The sequence below is a fragment of the Bufo bufo genome, chromosome 3 (assembly GCF_905171765.1).
Source record: "Bufo bufo chromosome 3, aBufBuf1.1, whole genome shotgun sequence".
Classification (NCBI taxonomy): Eukaryota; Metazoa; Chordata; class Amphibia; order Anura; family Bufonidae; genus Bufo; species Bufo bufo.
Window position 1 is genome coordinate 222,149,481 of NC_053391.1, and position 22,136 is coordinate 222,171,616.

A 22,136-nucleotide genomic window follows, 5' to 3' on the forward strand; every position below is an offset into this window, starting at 1 on the left:
CTATGGATAGGGGATAACTTATAGCAAGCGGAATACCCCTATAACTGTCTGGGTAAGATCACATAGGTCGGATTTGCAGTGTAAACTTTCTGCAGCTAATCTGATGTCATCTGCAGGGATATATGCAAGATGAATCCTTGCCAATTCATGTGAATTTCGGTGTGGAATTGCTGCTGTGGATTATACAAAACAAAAATAAAAAAATGGTTTAGAAACCGGTGGTTGTGGATGGTGTGGGTTATGCGTGGCAAAATCCACAACAATACATTTTATTACAGATTTATTGTAGATTTTTACTTTCCCATTGAAGTCAATGCAAGAAATCTCCAACAGGCTCACACCACACCAGAAATCAGTAAGCTGCAGATTTTAAAATCCACACCTCAGGTCTATTTTTGTGAGTAAAAATTCTGCATTATGTAGTTGAAATTTTATTTTATTTTTGTTTGAAATATAATCCATGATTTTGTACAGTATTCCACTATGCCAGGCTTTAGCGGGCACAAGCAGGAGCTGGGATGTGCTCTCCTGCCACCTCACTGTGGCTTCTATACCGGTAGAACTGTGGCTTTCGTACACCGCTACACAGCTACAGTATACGGATTCTGTATGCACAACAGTGAAAAGCGCTATAGACCGGCCTGAACTTTGGGGGCCTGCTTTGATGTGGAGATAAGCAAATGTAGAATTAGCCATTGGTGAACATGATTATTATTTTTTTTTATGTTGCTTAACTTGCAATCTAATTTAGTTTTTATTTATCTACAGATCATTTCAAGTCATCATATTTAAAGACAACTTGCAGGAGATTCAATTCTGACAATCCACCACCCCAAATTGGCATGGGTGTGGGGTAAATTTTCCTGGAACATGGTTTCTTTAATCTGCAGGGAACCACGGTCTGCCTCCGATCTTCTCTCTAATGCCACTTCTCCATGTGGGCAAAACATGACTGTGCCACAATCTGGAGATGTATCAGCGCTCACCCTTCTGCAGAATGATGCCAGTCCTTCCTCTCCATGTCTGCCAGAACAGCCTGATAACAGTACTGTCACGACACAGAAGACGGGTGTTGATGAAGGAGGCTTTAAAGATGTGGAAGGAATTATTTTATCCCAACTGGTAAAATCAGCGGAGGAACCAAAGAATGCTACTCCAATGACACAGTTAAAACTCCCAGATTTTTGTGCCCAGATCTCTGGAGACTTCAGTCCTACACTAGAAGAAATTGAGGAGTTTTTAATGGAAAAGATGGACCTTATCCGAGAAGAGCTGGTTGAGAAGAAGCCCATGCCTGGAACTTGGGTTCAGAATTGCACGACAAATGAGCAGACTTCAGATACAGACACAACTGAACAAACTGAAGATGTATCAACTCCGCTATCTCCAGATACTTCAGCCAGTCCACCTTCCACGACAGGCAATATTCCGGTCATCCTTCAAATCCAACCTGTGCCTGGTGCTTCTTCTTTGGCACAGAGCACGATGGGTGGTGTCCGTCTTACACAGCTTTTAATCAGTGTACAGGGCCAAAGCCTGGCACTGGCTCCAGTCCCAGGACCTACTTCACCTGGGGACCAAAAGTATGTTAGAATTGCTCCTCTACCAGTGGCTGTCCGGCCATTGACTTTAGGAGGAGTACTTGTCAGTGATGGGCAGCAGAAAATCCAGAAGGGTGGTCAAACAGTGATCAGAGTTCATAAATGCAGTCACCCTGGATGTAACAAGATGTACACCAAAAGCTCACACCTTAAAGCCCACTTCCGGCGACACACGGGGGAGAAGCCTTATGTTTGCACATGGCCAGAGTGTGGATGGAGGTGAGGAAACTTAACATGGTTTAAATTGCAAATAAATAATTTAAAATGTATATGTTAGCTTGTTTTGTAAACCATTGTCAGATACTTTGAAGATCCTGGGCCTGAGCATACTACTATGTTAAGTGGCTACTTGCCCTCCATTACCTGTACATATGTGCCACCAGCCCTTTTTGTGCAATACTCTGTAATGTAAACCCAGCAGCGGTGCTCGTCAATTTTCCATATATTGCAAATATAGTGAGAGAAGGGCGCATATGTAGATGTTGCAGCCGCATTCAGTTTAGTGACTGCTGGTGGGGAAGGCGTTGTTTTTTTTTTTTTTTAACATGCATACCATATCTCCATGGTAATCCAAGTGTAGTGGAGAGGTGCTGAGGTCTCCTTATTCAAACGCTGTTTCCCATATCCCAATTGGTGCCCTCATTCCTGATAGATTCATGATTTTGTGTTCTGAAAATGAGCTGTTTGGTGCAACAAGGGAATCACCATTGCACCGAAAGCCCTGCTTATTGCTGCCCACCACATATGTCCCCCCCCCCCCCCCTTTAAGTGACTGTCAAGCAGGGGAGATGTAATCTCACCCGCTCCTGTGTTCTCACATGTGTGCTTTAGTGAAAACATTTTTATTTTTTACAGATTTTTTTTTTTTAGAAGACTAAACTTTTTAACAGACCTCTTCAGAGTGGCTGGAACTTGCAGTGGGGTTCATACTTACCTGGTCCACACCGCTGGATTCCAGCTGCTTCGCTCCACAGCCATCTCCGCAGTTCTCGGGTCTCTGGGAATCAATATCCTGTTGATGGGCCAATCACTGGCCGCAGTGGTGACTTGTGACCCAGTGATTTACTGCATGGGTGACAGGTCACCGCTGCATCCAGTGATTGGCCAATCAACAGGTGGAGGCGGCCGTGGAGCCATACAGGCGGGGGACCTGGTAAGTATAAACCCCACTGCTGGTCCAGCAACTCTGAAGTCTGTTAAAGCAGTTTAGTCTTGGATAATCCCTTTAAATATTCTACCAATTGATAGTTTAAAGTTAAATAAAAGTGTCCTAAAGATGAACCAAATTTACCTTTCAGCTTCATTTTCAGACTGTCTGTCCTAAGTACACTGTTCCTTCCCTTCTACAGACTTTAATTTAATAAATAAAATGATACCTTTGAGATTTGTGGGCTTTGCTGCTAAACCCAGGAACATGTTTTCGACTTTCCATTGTACATTAGTCACTCTCCAAACGAAATCAATGCAAGCTATGCAAACCTGATTGACGCGACAAGTGTTTTGTTGGAGAACTTACCCTAAGAAAACAATGCCTAAATTTAACCATTTTCATCTGACACTGGGGACCTAGTGCGACCAATCTCTGCTGCCCAGCAGTATTTTCCATTTTTGAAGATCAAGTAGTTTCTAGGGATCCCTTGTGGAAAGTCCAGCACCACTAGAGATCAGGCACTCATGGAGTGATGTAAGCACCAGTTTAGGTTCTTGTATTGAAAAAATACATAAACGGTTATCATAGCCATTGTTTGAATTGGAGCTTGTCATATCCAGGATGGTCCCAGCCAGCACCTCTTACCATTACAGCATTTTCCTTTCCTGGCAGGCATGAATGCTTCAAGAAAGCGTTCTGTTTGTTATAATGCCATGAGGAATTTTAGCTAAGGTAATGATATATGGAAAGCATTGCCTAGTCCATCAGTTAGATAATAAGGAGCAATAAGGTAAGGAGACATGGGATTATAGATTCAATTAAACCCATATTTTTTAATTAAACCAATAATGCTACAAATAAGACACATGGACACAATTATAAATGGATAAAATTAGGCCACGGCCAACTTCATTAAAGAACAGCTCAAACAATGAATAACCATATAAATTTAAGATTAATAACAACCACTGAATTAGACCAACCATAAGCTCGGCCTAAATACCTGAATCAACTTATCCGCTCGCCACTTATTGACAAGCGACTTTACCCAACGGACCATGCCACCTAAACAGGCGGCATGGACCCCACCCCACCTACAGCTAATTTAATCATGGCCTGCAAATAAAAAATAAATGAAAAAATGTACAAACCAATGTCTGAAAGATTAATTTTGTCGGGAAAACCACCTTCCAAGTCCATGTGTCTAAAAGAAAATCCCAGATTAGCGGCATAAAACGAGCCATAATCCTGTTTATGCAAATTCTAATTTTGTCTAAATACTTAAAATTCGCATAGGACAGCCATAATAACCTCGGAAACCTCTCGGAAAAAAACTGACGGGCGTCAGGAAACAACCGCCTGATTCTAACTAAGGTCCATTTCATACCAAATGCCAGCTCAATAGTGCCTACCTTACCCACATCATTGCCACCTGCATGAAAAATAATAACATCCGGATCCGGATGCAAAGAGCACATCTCGAGAATCGCGTCCAGCACAACTTCCCAACGAAGTCCTCTAATTCCGTTCCAAAAAATTCAAACATCATCCGTGGACCATGAAAGGTCATCACCGTATGATCTTCCTAACGCTCTTCCTAACGCCCAGTGCACAAAGGAATGGCCAACGATCCATACAGTGATTCCTGTAAAAGCTATCAGAAGACATAAAACCACCTTCCCATCCTTTTAATCAGGGATGTACTCACACCAAGTTGAGCGGCCGTAGTTGCAGCCCCAATCCTGAATGAGTGCGACGTAAAGTGAAAACCTTCTAAACCCAACTCAAAAACCAAGCATTTGGACAAAACTGGTCGAAATTGATATTGCGTTACCACGGAGGAATCGGCATGAGTAAAAAACCAAATGCCGCTAGCTGGCCTACAGTGCCAGTAGCGTGATAGCATACTTACAGGACATATGTCACCTGACTCGATTCTGGCCACCCGGATCAACGAACCCCTACTTGTCCGATCCGTCTTAGAATGAGGAATAAAAAACAAAATATAATTACGATGTACCCGCACATCCTCCCAGGCCAAAACCAATCCAGCCTCTCTACTTTTAGGTAAGATTTCACTTATCCTGAAAGCACCAAAAAACATGCATGTAAAAACAGATGAAAAAAGCAAAGCCTCCTATGCAGTAGTGCATACAAAAGACGTTACCTGACATAAAGATCACAATAAACTGGGGTAAAACTTGTTTAACAATGAAATAATCTATAAACGCAGGAACACCGAAAACTCGAAGAAAAAAAGGAAACGCCGGGCAAAACCCGCACAACCGTCGCATGCGCCAAATGCTCTTTAAAAAGAGACAAACAAAAGGATAAGGCCGCAAACTCCTTACTCACAAAGGGGGACCAACCCATAAAATTCACAAAACAGCACCTCTTACCCTAGGACCGCACATAATCCGCCCAAGTAATCGGTGCCAATGATGACCGTAGATAACACATACTTAAGACCAAATCAGATTCCAAAGATACATAGGACACAACTCCCCTTCTAGGTCAGTCCCCCTCGCCAACTTGCGAAAAACCTGAAACTGAAAACGAGAAAGCGAGTCAGCAATAGAATTATCTACACCCGGAATATGCCTAGCTTTAACCCAAATATTCAATCTCAAACAAAGCAGAACTGAAACGAGCAACAATTTTAACAACTAATGGACACTTGGATGACAAACAGTTAATCGTGAACAAAACCCCTTTATTATCCGTGTGCAGAAAAATACGCTTATTCGAGAAAAACTTTCCCCATAAGACCAAAGCCACCACCACAGGAAACAACTCCAGTAAAACAATGTTCTTTGTCGCTCCATTTGCAACCCATGACGGATGCCATTTAGACGCACACCAATGACCCTTCCAATAAGCTCCAAATCCGCAAGACCCCGCTGCATCTGTAAACAAAAACCAAAGAAGGAGCCAAGACAAAATCCTCCTGCCAATACGAACGACCATTATACTGCTGACAGAATTCTAACCAAATTGACAAGTCTTCCTTAACTTCCTTGCATAAACGCACATGAAAATGAAGACACAACCCATTGGCATAACCCTAGAGGCAAACGCTAAAAGACCCAATAATAATTTCCTTCACTGTTACTTTCCGTCTACCCATCAAACGAGAGATGGCAGCGCATATTCTATTTACTTTTTGCACAGGTAGACGGAACTCCCCTTTCACAGAGTCAATGTCAATGCCCAAATACTCCTAAACAATTAACCGGAAAAATCGTTTTGTCGGATGCTAAAGGAACACCAAACTCAGAACAAATACTAACAAACAATTCTAAAGAAACTGAAGAGTTAGCTGGACCAGTGAACAAAAAATCATCTAAATAATGCTTTACCGCTCCTTGCCTGCTCCTAACTGATACAACCCACTCCAGGAAAGAAGAAAAGACTTCAAAATAAAAACAAGATAACGAACACCCCATCGGCAAACACTTGTCAAAATAAAAAGAACCCTGACTGTCAGCTTTAGTCATTAACCCCTTCTACCCCGGGCCAGTTTTCACCTTTCTGCCCAGGCCATTTTTTGCAAATATGACGTGTCACTTTATGTGGTAATAACTTTAGAACACTTTTAGTTATCAAAGCCATTCTGAGATTTTCTCGTGACACATTGTACTTTATGATAGTCATAAATTTGCAATTTCTCTGCTTTAAAAACAAAGTGCTACAGTACCTCATAAAATATTTATTACTTAACATTCCCCATATGTCTACTTTGTTTGCATCTTTTTGTAAATGTCATTACATTTTTTTGGGGACGTTAGAAGGCTTAGAAGTTTAGAAGCAATTCTAAAAAAATTTAAGAAAATTGCCAAAACCCACTTTTTAAAGACCAGTTCAGGTCTGAAGTCATTTGTGGGGCTTACATAATAGAAAACCCCCCATGAATGACCCCATTGTGGAAACTAGATCCCTCAAGTTACTCAAAACTGATTTTACAAACTTTGTTAACCCTTTAGGTGTTCCACAAGAGTTAAAGGAAAATGGAGACAAAATGTCTAAATTTCACTTTTTGGGCAGATTTCCCATTTTAATCAATTTTTTTCTTTAACACATCGAGGGTTAACAGCCAAACAAAACTCAACATTTATTACCCTGATTCGAGTTTACAGAAACACCCCACTTGTGGTCGTAAACTGCTGTACGGGCACACGGCAGGGCGCAGAAGGAAAGGACTGCCGCATGGTTTTTGGAAGGCAGATTTTGCTGGACTGGTTTTTAGACACCATGTTCCATTTGAAGCCCCCCTGATGCACCCCTACAGTAGAAACTCCCAAAAGTGACCCCATTTTGAAAACTAGGGGATAAGGTGACTGTTTTCTTGGTACTATTTTGGGGTACATATGATTTTTAATCTCTCTATATTACATTTTTTGTGAGGCAAGGTAACAAAAAAATGGCTGTTTTGGCACGGTTTTTATATTTTTAATTTTTTACAATGTTCATCTGACAATGGATCATGCGCTATTTTTATAGAGCAGGTTGTTACGGATGCGGTGATATCAAATATGTCTACTTTCTTTGTTTCAGTTTTACATAATAAAGCATTTTTAAAAAAAAAAATTTGTGTCTCCATTTTCTGAACGCCATTTTATTTATTTTTTTCTGCCAATTGTCTTGTGCAGGGGCTCATTTTTTGCAGGAAGAGTTGAAGTATTTATCGGTACCATTTTTGGGTACATATTATTTTTTTGATCATTCATTATTACACTTTATGCGGCAAGTTGACCAAAACAATTTGGTTGTTTTGGCACAGTTTTTATTTATTTTTACAGCGTTCACCTGAGGGGTTAATTCATGTGATATTTTTATAGAGCTGGTTGTCACGGACGCGACGATACCTGTGTGTGTGTGTGTGTGTGTGTGTATGTATGTATGTATATATGTATATATGTATATATATATATATATATATATATATATATATATATATATATATTTTTATTTATTTTTTTTTCATTTCACTTTAACACAATTGCATTTTTGAAACAAAAAAAATGTTTGTCTCTATGTTCTGAGAGCTATATATTATAATTTTTTGGCTGATTGTCTTAGGTAGGGTCTCATTTTTTGCAGGATGAGGCGATGGTTTGATTGGTACCATTTTGGGGGCATACGCCTTTTTGATCGCTTGGTGTGATGTAAGGTGACAAAAATGGCTTTTATTTTAATTTTTTTTCACTGTGTTTATCGGACGGGGTAAATCATGTGATATATTTGTAGAGCCGGTTGTTACGGACGCGGCGATACCTAATAATATGTGTGTGTGGGTTTTTTTTTCTATTTTTTTTTTATATAAAATAAGGAGAAAGGGGTGTTTTTTTTTTACTTGAAACTTTTTTTATTTATTAAAAACTTATTTTTTTACTTTATTTCTGTCCCACTCTGAGATTTTACTTTTGGTGTCTGATCCCCTCTGCAGTGCATTACAATACATCTGTATTGTAATGCATTGCCTGTTAGTGTATTACTCAGTATAATACACTAACAGGTTGCCTAGGAGACCAAGCCTGAGGCTGGATCTCCTGGGCACCCGTAGAAGGCAGGTCCCGATGCCGTGTAGGGCATTGGGCAGCCTCTGCACGGCATGAGGCTGCCTTCTCACTCATCGGGTCCCCGCCACAGCAGCGCGGGGACTCGATGGGCTCTCTCACCCGGCTCAAATCCCTTCTATGTTGCGGTTAGCTCTGATTGCGGCATAGAAGGGGTTAATCCATACAGCAGGGGCCCGGCTGTCGGGGACTGCCGTACCCCTGCAGTGATGAGGCATGCACCGCTCCGGTGCCCGCCCGATCACCATGACGTAATAGTACGTCAAAATGCGGGAATGCACCTGCTGCCATGACGTACTATTATGTCATATGTCGGGAAGGGGTTAAAGCCCCGTTGCCGTAGTTACGCACTAGATTTACAGCTGAATCAAATGTAGCGTACTTAACAGAGCACAATGCCTTATCAATTTCATTGTTCAGCGATGCCCCATAGGGGAATGACAAATGATGAATTAAACGATAAGCACCCGGCCCCTTTTTAGGTACAACCCCTAATTGAGAAATGCGAAAATTAGCAAAAGGAGGGAATGGGAAAGGACCAGCAATATGATCCTCTGCCAACTCCTTTCCTAATTTTGATTGGGTACGGCTTTAGCCAAGGACGCATAATCTTCAGCTTTACTGGCATCCAAGCTCTTTGCAATAAATTCCCTTGTAGAAGGCTGGCTGGGTAAATTTGCTCTCTTAAAACATCGCACCATGGGGTGGCTCCCCCACAAAATGTACATTCATGCCTATAATTACAGGAGGAAGGCCATCGACACTGCGTTTCATCAAACGCAAAGCACGTGCCCCTCCTCAGCCCAGAAGATTGCTGTACTGCCAAAGGTGGCTGCTGCTTAGGGGCAGAAAAAGACGTACGCTCAGGCACCAATAAATTAAACCACAAACCCACATCCTTTGTGCCCCACGTTGTCTAAATGCTGAAACAAACCCGAACATCTTTGGAGGAACTTCTCGCCCATCACTCTACAATATATACAGTACGCCTGCAACCAATTATTAAGTCTGCGGGATTGGACGTCTTCTATCCTCCTCTTACTTATCTTCCTGCTTCTCTAATTTAGCTACAAACTCTTTCGAAGAAGGCAGCAAGGATAGGATGTCGACAAATTCATTTCTCCATATTCTTCTCTTTTACAACATGGACAAATAAAAACCTAGAGGGGAAATATCACAGGGCAGAGGTTCTTTATAACACGTCTCAGCAACCTCTCTACCCTTGGGAAAAATTGGCAAAGGGGTGGTGTCCTCACTATGAGTCCCGTCCCTCCTCTTGATCGCCCGGCCACCAAGCGTCAGTGATATTGCCCGCCAAAGAGGCCGTTCTAACAGAAGAAGGCAATTGGGGGACCAAGCTCTATAAGGAGGACAGCACCCTGGACAGGGACGCTAGCACTGGGGCTAAGCCAGCAGTACACTCTCCAGTAGATGCAGCACCAGGCTGATCCGTAGAAGGAGAAGGGTCCTCAGGAGGCAGGGGGGGATCTTCTTGACACGCATCCACCAGCTGCTCAACGCCAGAGCGGAGCTGCTGTACCGGATGCTGCCCATGCAAAGCCATACTTCTGCACTGTCGGTTCTTCGCCTGACTAGGTGCCACTGAGGGTTCTCTGGACCGCTCACCCCTTGGCAGTGGAGGAAGGGAACTCCTCTTCTTGGAAGGCAGGCAGGAACCAATCTGTTGGTCAAATTTTCCAGGCGACACCAATTCTTCATGCCCCGCCGGAAGCGACGTCCTCAACCCGATGCCACTTCCGGTCCTGGCATCCAACGCCGGCCGCTTCTCCGCTGCGTGCTGCTCCGATAAGGACCTGCAGGGGGAGGAAGAGAAAACTGCGGAAGAGAGGAGCGCAGGTAAGGCAACAGGGACTCCTGCATCCATGGTAGGCATCGCTGATGATCCTCCAGCCGGGACCACACCATATGGCTCCGAAACGTCCGGCACTGCATCCACAAGCTCCACAAGGCAAGACTCCAGCCAGGCAGCCGTTCCTGTCACAGGTTAAGGGGAAGGGAAAACACCAAATACACACCAACAATCTAGGCTTTAAAAGCTAAGGAAGAGGGATGGTGACCTCCTAGTAATCCCTAGGCCTTTCCCTAACTCCTGCCAGTATGAGCAGATCCTGATGGTGGAAATACTCATACACTGGATACCTAAAGCCCTGCTAAAACTGACGAGCCCTAGGATAGGTAGCAGGGGATGAGACAGCTGGTTCCTTCCAGAATGAAGGAACCTGCGTCTCCCTGAGGCCTAGAAACAACATACTCCAGCTAATAAGAAACCGCAAAGGCAACAAGAACTTAGCTTAGAGATGTATGGAGAAGAAGGAAATCCAAGACAAACTAGCACTAGCAACTCCAAGCAGAAACTATCAACCGCATGGTCAGCAGTGTGAGGCGGATCTAAATAGAGCCTGATCACTGATAACGAGCGGCACCTGAGGAGAGGTGAGATCCTGCCAAACAACAACATACATAGAGGAAAACAGAGAGACCTGTCAGCCTCACGTGCAGCAAGTCTATCCGATCTTCTCACCTCTCTCACAGGAGGGACAGTGACAATACCCAACCCCCTTTTACGGGTGGCCTCTGGTCACCCAGGACCGACTATCAGGATGCGCCCTGTGAAAGGCACTCACAAGGTGACTGGCATTCACGTCGGTCGCAGGAACCCACATTATTTCCTCTGGACCGTAACCCTTCCAGTGCATGAGGTATTGAAGAAAACCACGAAGAATACGTGAATTCACTATCCTGGCAATCTGAAACTCAAGATTACCATCCACCATGACAGGAAGTTCAACATATCTTTTCAGCAATGACTTGTAAAACACATTCTGAATCTTCAAAGCCTGCGGAAGCTCAAGACGAAAAGAAACCGGATTAATAATGGCAGAGATCTTGTATGGCCCAATACCTTCAACTTAATGTTTCTTGAGGACAGCCACACAGAATCGCCCACTCTCAGGTCCAGACCACTCGCACGTCTCTTGTCAGCCATACGTTTATACTTTTTGCCCATTTTATTTAAACCGTTTTGAATCTTCCGCCAAATAGATGACCACGAAGAGGAGAATCTTTCCTCTTAAGGTATACCAGACGTTTCAGTACCAGGAAATGTACCAAACTGCGGATGGAACCCATATACACCAAAAAACGGCAACTTATCAGTGGACTCCTGTCTATGATTATTTATGGCAAACTCGGCCAACGACAAAAATGAAGACCACTCCTCTTGATTCTCAGAGACAAAACATCTCAAATAAGTCTCCAGATTCTGGTTAGTGCGCTCAGTCTGCCCGTTCGACTATGAATGAAAGGCCGAAGAGAAGGATAATTGGACCCCCAGACGAGTACAGAACGCTTTCCAGAATCTGGAAACAAATTGAGTCCCTCTATTAGACACCACATCAGAGGGAATGCCGTGTAGTTTCACAATGTTATCGACAAACACTTGAGCGAGAGTTTTGGCATTAGGTAAATCTGATAATGGTATAAAGTGCGCCATCTTGCTGAAGCGGTCAACAACAACCAGAATCGCAGCTTTCCCAAAAGAATTAGGCAAATCAGTGTTTAAAGTCCACGGACAAATGAGTCCAGGGTCAGGATGGGATAGACAAGGGAAGTAGAGATCCTGAAGGCCGAGTATGAGCCTCCTTAGCACGCACACAAGTCTCACAAGCTGCCACATAGCCCTCAACACATTTACGTAACCCTGGCCACCAGAATCTTCGAGAAATGAGATCCACAGTGGATCTGCTCCCAGGGTGTCCTGTAAGAACAGTATCGTAATGTTCCTTAAACACCTTGTGTTATAGTTCCAAAGGGACAAACCACTTACCTGGAGGACAGGAATCGGGTGTCTCTCCCTGGGCCTCCAACACCTCTGCCTCAAGTTCAGGATAAAGGGCGGATACAACCACCCCATCAGCCAATATCGGAGCAGGATCCTCCGAATCACCCCTCCCCCTCCGGGAAAGCTACGCGACTTTTTAATCCCAGGACGATAAGTGACAATGAAATTAAATCTAGTAAAAACAACGACCATCTGGCCTGCCTTGGGTTCAGACGTTTAGCCGACTGCAGGTAGGCCAGATTTTTGTGATTAGTAATTACCGTAACGGGATGGAACGCTCCTTCCAACCAATGACGCCACTCTTCAAAAGCTAATTTAATGGCCAACAACTCTCTATTACCAACATCATAATTTATTTTTATAGAAACATGGAATGTGTCGGCAGATAAGAACCATTTGGCCCATTTAGCATACCCAATATACTGAATACCATGAATAGCCCCTGGCCCTAGAGAAAAAATCACAAGGGCTCCATTTGCTAGGAGAAGAACCCTGCAACAAGACTGCTACCACCCCTACCTCTGATGCGGCAACTTCCACAATAAATGGTTGTGACACATCCGGTAGCACCAGAATAGGAGCAGAAGCAAAACATTCCTTTATTGCTGAAAAAGCATGCAATGCTTCTTCAGACCAGACTGAGAAATCCGTGCCTTTCTTAGTCATATTAGTTAATGGTTTAACAACAGTTGAGTAATTCAAGATAAATTTACGGTAGTAGTTGGTGAACCCCAAAAATCGCATGAGTGCCTTCAGATCTTTGGGTCGATCTCAGTCTAACACAGCACAGACTTTTTCCGTATCCATACGAAAACCCAAAGATGAGAGTAGGTACCCCAGGAATTGCACTTCAGGAACCGCAAATACACACTTCTCCATTTTGGCATACAATTTATTCTCTCCTGTCTCACGTGATCCTTATGCATCTCCATATCAGGGGAATGAATTAAAATATCATCCAGATAAACCACCACAAACCTGCCCACCAGATGATGAAAGATGTCATTGATGAAGTATTGAAAAACCGCAGGAGTATTGGACAAACCAAAAGGCATGATCAGATTCTGAAAATGACCCTCAGGAGTATTAAAGGCCGTTTTCCATTTGTCCCCTTCCTTGACTCTTATCAGATTATATGCCCCCCTCAAATCCAAGTTAGAGAACACTTTGGTGCCGACAATCTAATTGAATAAATCTGGGATCAAAGGAAGGGGATATGGATCACGGATAGTGATGCAATTAAGCTCACGGAAGTCCAAACATGGCCTAAGAGTTCCTTCCTTTTTTTTTTTTTTTTTTAACAAAGAAGAACCCTGCTGCCATTGGTGATTTGGGTGGTCTAATATGACCTTTAGCCAAACTCTCGGTGATATACTCTTGCATGGCTACTTTTTCGGGTTCAGAAAGATTATACAACCAAGACTTTGGCAATCTAGCTCCGGGAATAAGGTTGACGGGGCAATCATACTCCCGATGAGGAGGCAGCAACTCCTGGTCTCCACCCTTAGAGAATACATCAGAAAGGAAATGAGGGAACATTTTAGTAGTTACAAGAGAAAGCGACGTGCTAAGACCGTTGTCATGGCAGAAATCACTCCAATCAAGAATCTGTCTATCTTGGCAATCGATAGTAGGGTTATGTTTGGTTATCCATGGTAAACCTAACACCAGAGGATCAGGCAAACCCTCCAGCACAAAACATGAAATGGATTCAATATGAGAATCTCCCACCTTTAGGCGAATGTCCTGCACCATTTGAGACAGACACTTTTGAGAGAGAGGGGCAGAATCAATTGTAAACACAGAAATATATTTGTCTAATGCGCTTGTTGTCAAACTGGCCATCCACTAAGTTAACTCCTGCCCCACTGTCAATAAATACTTCCATTTCCACAGTTTTGGAATCTAGCGCCACCTTGGCAGGCAGTAGAAATCGGGTACTACCGGTAAAATACAAAAGTACATTCTCAATTTCCCCATCCAAACTACCAAGAGTGAGAAGAGGACTAGACACATTAGGACTTTTTTTTTTTTTTTTTTTACCTTTTCACCTTGAGGTTTAACATAAGGACATACAGTGGATATAAAAAGTCTACAAACCCCTGTTAAAATGTCAGGTTTCTGTGATGTAAAAAAATGAGACAAAGATAAATAATTTCAAAACTTTTTCCACCTTTTTAATGTGACCTATAAACTGTACCACTCAATTGAAAAACAAACTGAAATCTTTTAGGTGGAGGGAAGAAAACAAAAAAAAAATAATGTGGTTGCATAAGTGTGCATACCCTCTTTTATAACTGAGGATGTAGCTGTGTTCAGAATTAAGCAATCACATTCAAAATCATGTTAAATAGGAGTCAGCATACACCTGCCGTCATTTAAAGTGACTCTGATTAACCCCAAATAAAGTTCAGCTGCTCTAGTTGGTCTATCCTGAAATTTTCTTAGTCACATCCCACAGCAAATGCCATGGTCCACAGAGACCTTCCAAAGCATCAGAGGGATCTCATTGTTCAAAAGTATCAGTCAGGAGAAGGGTACAAAAGAATTTCCAAGGCATTAGATATACCATGGAGCACAGTGAAGACAGTCATCATCATCACGTGGAGAAAATATGGCACAAGAGTGACATTACCAAGAACTGGACATCCCTCCAAAATTGATGAAAAGACGAGACGAAAACTGGTCTGGGAGGCTACCAAGAGGCCTACAGCAACATTAAAGGAGCTGCAGGAATATCTGGCAAGTACTGGCTGTGTGGTACATGTGACAACAATCTCCCATATTTTTTATATCTCTGGGCTATGGGGTAGAGTGGCAAGACAAAAGCCTTTTCTTACGAAGAAAAACATCCAAGCCAGGCTACATTTTGCAAAAACACATCTGAAGTCTCCCGAAAGCATGTGGGAAAAGGTGTTATGGTCTGATGAAACCGAGGTTGAACTTTTTGGCCATAATTCCAAAAGATATGTTTGGCTCCAAAAACAACACTGCACATCACCAAAAGAACACCATACCCACAGTGAAGCATGGTGGGGGCAGCATCATGCTTTGGGGCTGTTTTTCTTCAGCTGGAACTGGGACCTTAGTTAAGCTAGAGGGAATTATGAACAGTTCCAAATACCAGTCAATATCGGCACAAAACCTTCAGGCTTCTGCTAGAAAGCTGAACATGAAGAGGAACTTCATCTTTCAGCATGACAACGACCCAAAGCATACATCCAAATCAACAAAGGAATGGCTTCACCAGAGAAGATTAAAGTTTTGGAATGGCCCAGCCAGAGCCCAGACCTGAATCCGATTGAAAATCGGTGGGGTGATCTGAAGAGGGCTGTGCACAGGAGATGCCCTCGCAATCTGACAGTGTTTTTGCAAAGAAGAGTGGGCAAATGTGCCATGCTGCATTGGCTCATCACCAGACACGAGCTCAAGTGTCTCTTTACCCAGAGTGTCAGAAGAGACCACTTCCCTGTATGATAATACGTCCCAAGCGAGAGGAACTTTAGATCTCTCCCTCAGGCGTATATCAATACGCACCGCCAGAGACATGGCCGCCTCCAATGACTCTGGATTTGCATGAAATGCCAAGGCGTCCTTCAGGTTCTCAGACAGTCCTTGACAAAATTGACTACGGTCATTCCACTCCCTATCAGTTGCCCACCTGTACGCTCTCCCTGCCGCAAGCAACGCAACTTAGATTCGGCCAGGAAAACCCAATCAGCCATGCGGAGGTCAGCCACCTCTAAAGCAACCCCTGCATACGATCGACCAGTGCAGAAACAGTATCCATAGCTGCACTGATAAAACAAAAGATAACTGTTTAGGCGGTTAATAATGTCACAGGTTAAGGGGAAGGGAAAACACCAAATACACACCACAATGAATAGACAATAATCTAGGCCCTAGGTCAGCTCACGGACCATATGTCTCGGAGGGCATACGGTTGTGTGCAAGGGCCCTTAATGACATTTGGACTGTCTCTTTTACTACAGGCCAGCTTGGTAGAGTCTACTCTACCGTAAAAAGCAAGAACGCTTAAGGCTGAGTTCATATGGGTTCTGTTCCATTTTGATGGACATCAACGTATCTGATTAATTTATAATTTGAGATAGAGATAGAGATATAATTAAAACTATTCATTAATCAAAAAGAGTTCTTGAATGGTCAGAGAGTGGGACTGTCACTGCAGTTCAAGAGGCTTCCTCCTGCCGCTTGATGGACAGGGTTAATCATCTTGCCCTGCCCCGATAATCTTTTGCCTAAAGGGCCCCTTACACAGGTTCAGAATCGCACAGATTATTGCTAACGAGTGCTCATAGTAACATGCGTTAGCGATATTCGGGCAGTGTAAATGTACTGCCGATTACCTGATGAACAAGCAAAATGTTCGTCCATCCATCGGGTAATCAGATCGTTTGTGTGCACACAAAAATGATTGTTTAGCGGCAGCAGATCGTGCTGTGTAAACACAATCTCCTGATGGCAAACGAGTCTGTATGGGGAAGAGAGATAGCAATAGTGATCGCTTCTCCCCATACTCTGGAGGAGATTGCTGCATGTAAATGCAGCAGTTTCCTCCACCAGCAATCAGCAGATTGTTAGCTGCTGTTCCGATTAGAGGCATAAGTGCAGAGGCTCTGCTGCCTCTACACTTTTGGTTAGGTGCACATGAACAGTCGCAGCACAGGCGTAAGATTGTCAGGGCCAGGCTCTGAACGGAACCTCTGATGCAGATGTAAACCTAGCCCAATTCATACTTGAAATTCCACTCCTATGTACAGTATAAGGAGTGTGTTGTGAACCTCCTGCGCACAAAAACATTTGTGCCCAACAAATTGACTCCCTGTATGCCCTGAACTGCGAACAAAATACAGATTGGTGGCAGAAACTTTTTTGCTGATTTCACATAATAAATTAATAATGTTTTGGCTTTTTAGAGAAGTTTGATATAATTCCAGTTGAAGCAGTGTTTTCTAAACTTCAGCTAAATTTAAAGGGATATTAAAGGGATGACTTGAGGTTTAAGCGTGATTTCAGACTAACACAAAACTTTGACAAGGTTGTGAAGACTCTATGCTCCATTGTATTTTAAAGGCTATGGACATAGTTGGGGATTCAGAATTATTGCAATCTTCTTATCTTGGTCTAAAAAAAAATCTTTTTTTTCAATTAGTCTTTATTAAAAGATTTTACTCCTTTCAGTCCTACTGTACTTGTAGACAGGTACTTATCCTCAGTGAAACTGTCAGAGAGCTGCTCTGATGGCTTGAACTGTACATAGCCCTTATCTTTACCTTCCTCATAGCTCATCAATGCTCATTTAAACACAATTCTTATCAGTCTAATAAGAATATTGCATAAAAGAGTGTTTGAGTTGTCAGGGAACTAGAGATATGGGCTACAGATCAAGCCGTCAGAGCAGCTCTCTGACGGATTCACTGAGAGAAACAACCCTTCCAAGAAATGATAAGTACAGATACTAGGGATGTCCCGATACCATTTTTTTAAGACTGAGTACGAGTACCGATACTTTTATTTAAGTACTCACCGATACCAATTACCGATACCAATTTTAACAATAAAATACACACACATGTATTTTGTGACCACTGACCAACCAAAAGGCCCAAAAACAGAACTATAACATTGTTTAAGTACAAGAGGCAGTGTATCAACTATTTATGTAATATAAGTGGAAGGGTTTTTTTGAGGAACAGAAGCATTTCTGCATGGTCAGCTAGAAGTCTGTTTCTGCCTTCGGTCAGAACGTGAGACACTGAGCTGAACAGTACTACTGCATGGGGCTGAAAGATACTTTTGCGCCATTACAGCCAAAGTTGGAAAACGTATTTTATTTAATGCCCAGTATTTAAGCGGACTATCTGAGCGTGACAGTGTTCTCCTCTAGGTACCTTAACAGCTGCACAGTAGCAGCTTTTGGAGTGATGCTCACAGATGTAGAGGGATGTTCATCTGCTATTTCCTGAAAAACACAGTCCAGGCTGGTACTCGGCTTGTCATGGTGTGGTTTTTTGACAGCTGGTTCTTCCTCAAGCGTGGCTGTGTCTTCCGAAAGCTTTTGAAGTTCGACCACAAACATTTCTTTGACCTGCCTGGCACTGTCAGCATTGGAAAAGAATCGATCTTTATACCTAGAAAAAAAAAATAATATAGAATTAGAAACACATCATTCCCCCCCCCCCCCCCCCAACATTTATGAGCAAATTAAAGCTTTATTTAAAAGTTACTGCATTACCTTGGATCAATTATTGTTGCTATGTAGTATAGTGGATTGCGCTCTGTATCAGAAAAGCGTTTCTGCAAAGCAGCAAGCAAAGTGCTCTTCATTGTTTTAATACCATGGTCAGCATCCTCTTTTGATAGCAGTCTCTGCAGCACAGTCACAGCAGGAATAACATCAGACGCAAAAGCATCCGCAGAACTCTTCAAAGGGAGCCAAGACGTGTACCACTTTCTCCATTAGATTCCAGTGGTTTGCAGTGAACGTGGCCGGAAGCTCATGCTCAGACATATATACTCCTAGTGCCCGTTTCTGCTCATTCAATGACTGCAGCATGTAAAACGTGCTGTTCCAACGAGTCTGCACGTCTTGTTGAAGCCTTTTAATTGGTTGACCAAGCTGCTTTTGAATATCTTGTAAGCGAGAGTATGCCAGGTTTGAATGTTTGAAGTGGCCGACTATTTTGCGCCCAATTCCCAGAGCATCAGCAATGCTGCGCTGTGCCACACAGGAAATACTGCAAAGTCCAGCTTCATCCATGCCTTTTTATCATATTTGTGGCACTGTCACGGACCACAACATGAACAGAACCTTTAGGAATTGCCCAAGTCTCAAGCATTTCCTGAAGGATGTTTGCTATTGCTTGACCAGTGTGAGAGCCTTGAAATGCCTTTGCATGGAGCATAACTTGTTTTAGAGAAAAATCCTCATCTATCCAAGCTAATTAAGGACACTGGACTCACACTGCAGCTCCATATGTCAGTAGTGAAGCTGATGGCATTCTTCTTCACCTGCAACATGCTGGTGACATGCTTTTTAACGGTGTCATGTATTTGTGGTAAGATTACATCAGTGACATAGTGGCGACTGGGAATCTCGTACTTTGGCTCTAAAACATTAACAAATCTTCGAAAACCCATGTTATCCACGATTGACAGTGGTTGATCATCAAGAATAATAAACTAAGTAAGCGCCTCTGTTATTTGTATAGCTCTTGGGTTATCTCTTGAAATTTTTCTCGTCTTGCTAGGGTTTCCTCCAGTGTTGGCTGCCGAACACTGCTGGTAGAAATTCTCCATGCTCATTTTTATGTTTGATTTTTAGGTGTTTTATAAGATTGCTAGTATTATATGAGCTACCTTTTGCACCTCCTCTCGGTATCTTTGTAGAACAAAGATTACATTCTGCCATGCGTGGGTCTTTACAAATTTTGAAATGCTTCCACACTGCTGACATTTTGCTGGCGGCTCTGTGCACTGAAAGGATGCAATAAATAAGTTTCTTCACCTTTTTGGTAGTTGTAATGTTACAGCTTATTTTATATTCTCTTTTTACTGAATTTCTCCTAAGCTTTATTACTATTTACTAGGGTCGGTTCCTCTACCTTTGGAAACTCCTGGCAGGCAAACTCTGTGTGAGGAGGGTGTCTGGACTCTGGAGAGGCTTTTCCCGCGGCTGGCTTGCTCCTGTGCTCCGATTCGGAGATCAGATGTCTGTGGGCAACATGAATAAAAAAAAACACTTGCGGTTCCAAGGAGAGTTAGGAGACATTACACTGAATGGGGGCCACAAAGAGACATTATACTGTATGGGGGGCAGCCATAAGGAGACATTATACTGTATAGGGCAGCCACAAGGAGATGTTATACTCAGTATAGGGCAGCCACAAGGAGACGTTATACTGTATAGGGCAGCCACAAGGAGACGTTATACTGTATGGGGGCAGCCACAAGGAGACGTTATACTGTATGGGGGCAGCCACAAGGAGACGTTATACTGTATGGGGTCAGCCACAAGGAGACATTATACTGTATGGGGGCAGCCACAAGGAGACGTTATACTGTATGGGGGCAGCCACAAGGAGACGTTATACTATATGGGGGCAGCCACAAGGAGATGTTATACTGTATGGGGGCAGCCACAAGGAGACGTTATACTGTATGGGGGCAGCCACAAGGAGACGTTATACTGTATGGGGGCAGCCACGAGGAGACGTTATACTGTATGGGGGCAGCCACGAGGAGACGTTATACTGTATGGAGGCAGCCACGAGGAGACGTTATACTGTATGGGGGCAGCCACAAGGAGAGGTTATACTGTATGGAGGCAGCCACAAGGAGAGGTTATACTGTATGGGGACAGCCACAAGGAGACGTTATACTGTATGGGGGGGCCACAAGGACACGTTATACTGTATGGGGGCAGCCACAAGGAGATGTTATACTGTATGGGGCAGCCACAAGGAGACGTTATACTGTATGGGGCAGCCACAAGGAGACTGTATGGGGGCCACAAGGAGACTGTATGGGGGCCACAAGGAGACCTACTGTAAGGAGTCAGGACAACAATTTTTGAAGCCCCTCCCTCCTCAGTATAATAGTCTTGTGGCCATCATACAGTAATGTATATTTCTTCTTGCCCTAATGCCTGCTTTTAGAGATCAATATGCAGCTTGCAGGCAGGAAGGGAAGGACCAGGGCCATAGAAGACAGACACAACACCTTTATTTCTTTCTGTCTGTGACCACTTGGGCTGGTTATAATCTTCTAACTAAGCTTTATACACTTACTAGGGTCGGTTCCTATAGCTTTTAAAACTACTGGCAGGCGGACTCTGTTTGAGGAGGCCGGAGGGTGTCTGGACTCTGGAGAGGCTTTTCCCGCGGCTGGCTTGCTCCTGTGCTCCGATTCGGAGATCAGATGTCTGTGGGGGGAGGAGCCAGGGACGGTGGCGGCCGCTGCGGAAAGTGTTAATCAGAGCAGCCGCGGGAAAAGTCTCTTTCCAGACAACCTCCTAACACCACAAGCAGAACTGGTCACTTCGGATGGCTGTGGGCGGAGTCTTAAACATGCGAGGAGCCGGGGACAGCGGAGGCCGCTGGTAATCAGGGCGAGGGGCTGAGACTGGGAGCAAGAAGAAGCTGTTTTTGCTGTGCGAGATGCAGGGGCAGGCCACGGACCGACACATGCACATTTAGAAGCGGCGCACAGGTATCGGCAGTGGTATCGGGGACATTTGCACGAGTACAAGTACTCGTGCAAATGTCCGGTATCGGTCCCGATGCCGATACTGGTATCGGGACATCCCTAACAGAGACTAAAGTATTGATGTCTTACCCTTATTTATGGGAGCAAAACTGCAATAATCATCCCCGTCCACTCCACAGTGGATGGAGCTGTACAGTTCCAGTGCCTGTTTTCAGTATCTCGAGCTTCTGCTAATAGCTGATTGCAAAGGGTGCATCAGGATACTTTATCAAAATTTTGGAACCCTTTCAAGGTATGCTTATAGAATGAAAGGTTAAATAGGGGTCTATTCACACTGTGAACCTCACGTTGGAAGTATACATTAGGAATATTTCCAGATGTCTACCTCTGGCTTATGCCACCGACACGGCATGCAGTGACCTATAGGCTTTCAGATTAAAAAACGAAAAGATAAAAAATACAAAACCTGTACTGCATTGTATACAATTTCATGCTGGATGCTTTTTATGGCGTCATCTCTGATAAAATTTATCCTTTATTCCATCAAGTTAAAACCGGGAAAATGTACACTTTTCTGTTTTTAACTTGATGGAATAAAGGATGGATTTTTATCAGAGACAAGAGATGAAGCTCCAATTTCTGTGGATTTTCTACCCATGGCTGAGGTGGAATCATCAGTGCAACACTCCAGCATTGAGGGAAGTGGCTGTATATGGCAA

The 22,136-nt window shown here is 43.4% G+C and overlaps 1 protein-coding gene across 1 annotated transcript in view; it reads left to right on the forward strand.

Moving 5' to 3' along the window:
• The window catches only part of LOC120995021 (Krueppel-like factor 15), a 40,312-nt gene that overhangs the window by 12,432 nt on the left and 5,744 nt on the right, over positions 1–22,136 (forward strand). Inside the window, exon 2 of the mRNA XM_040423970.1 lies at positions 769–1,820. Within this exon, the coding sequence (XP_040279904.1) occupies positions 871–1,820 (950 nt within the window). The 5' untranslated portion in view covers positions 769–870. The remainder of the gene's footprint in view (positions 1–768; positions 1,821–22,136) is intronic.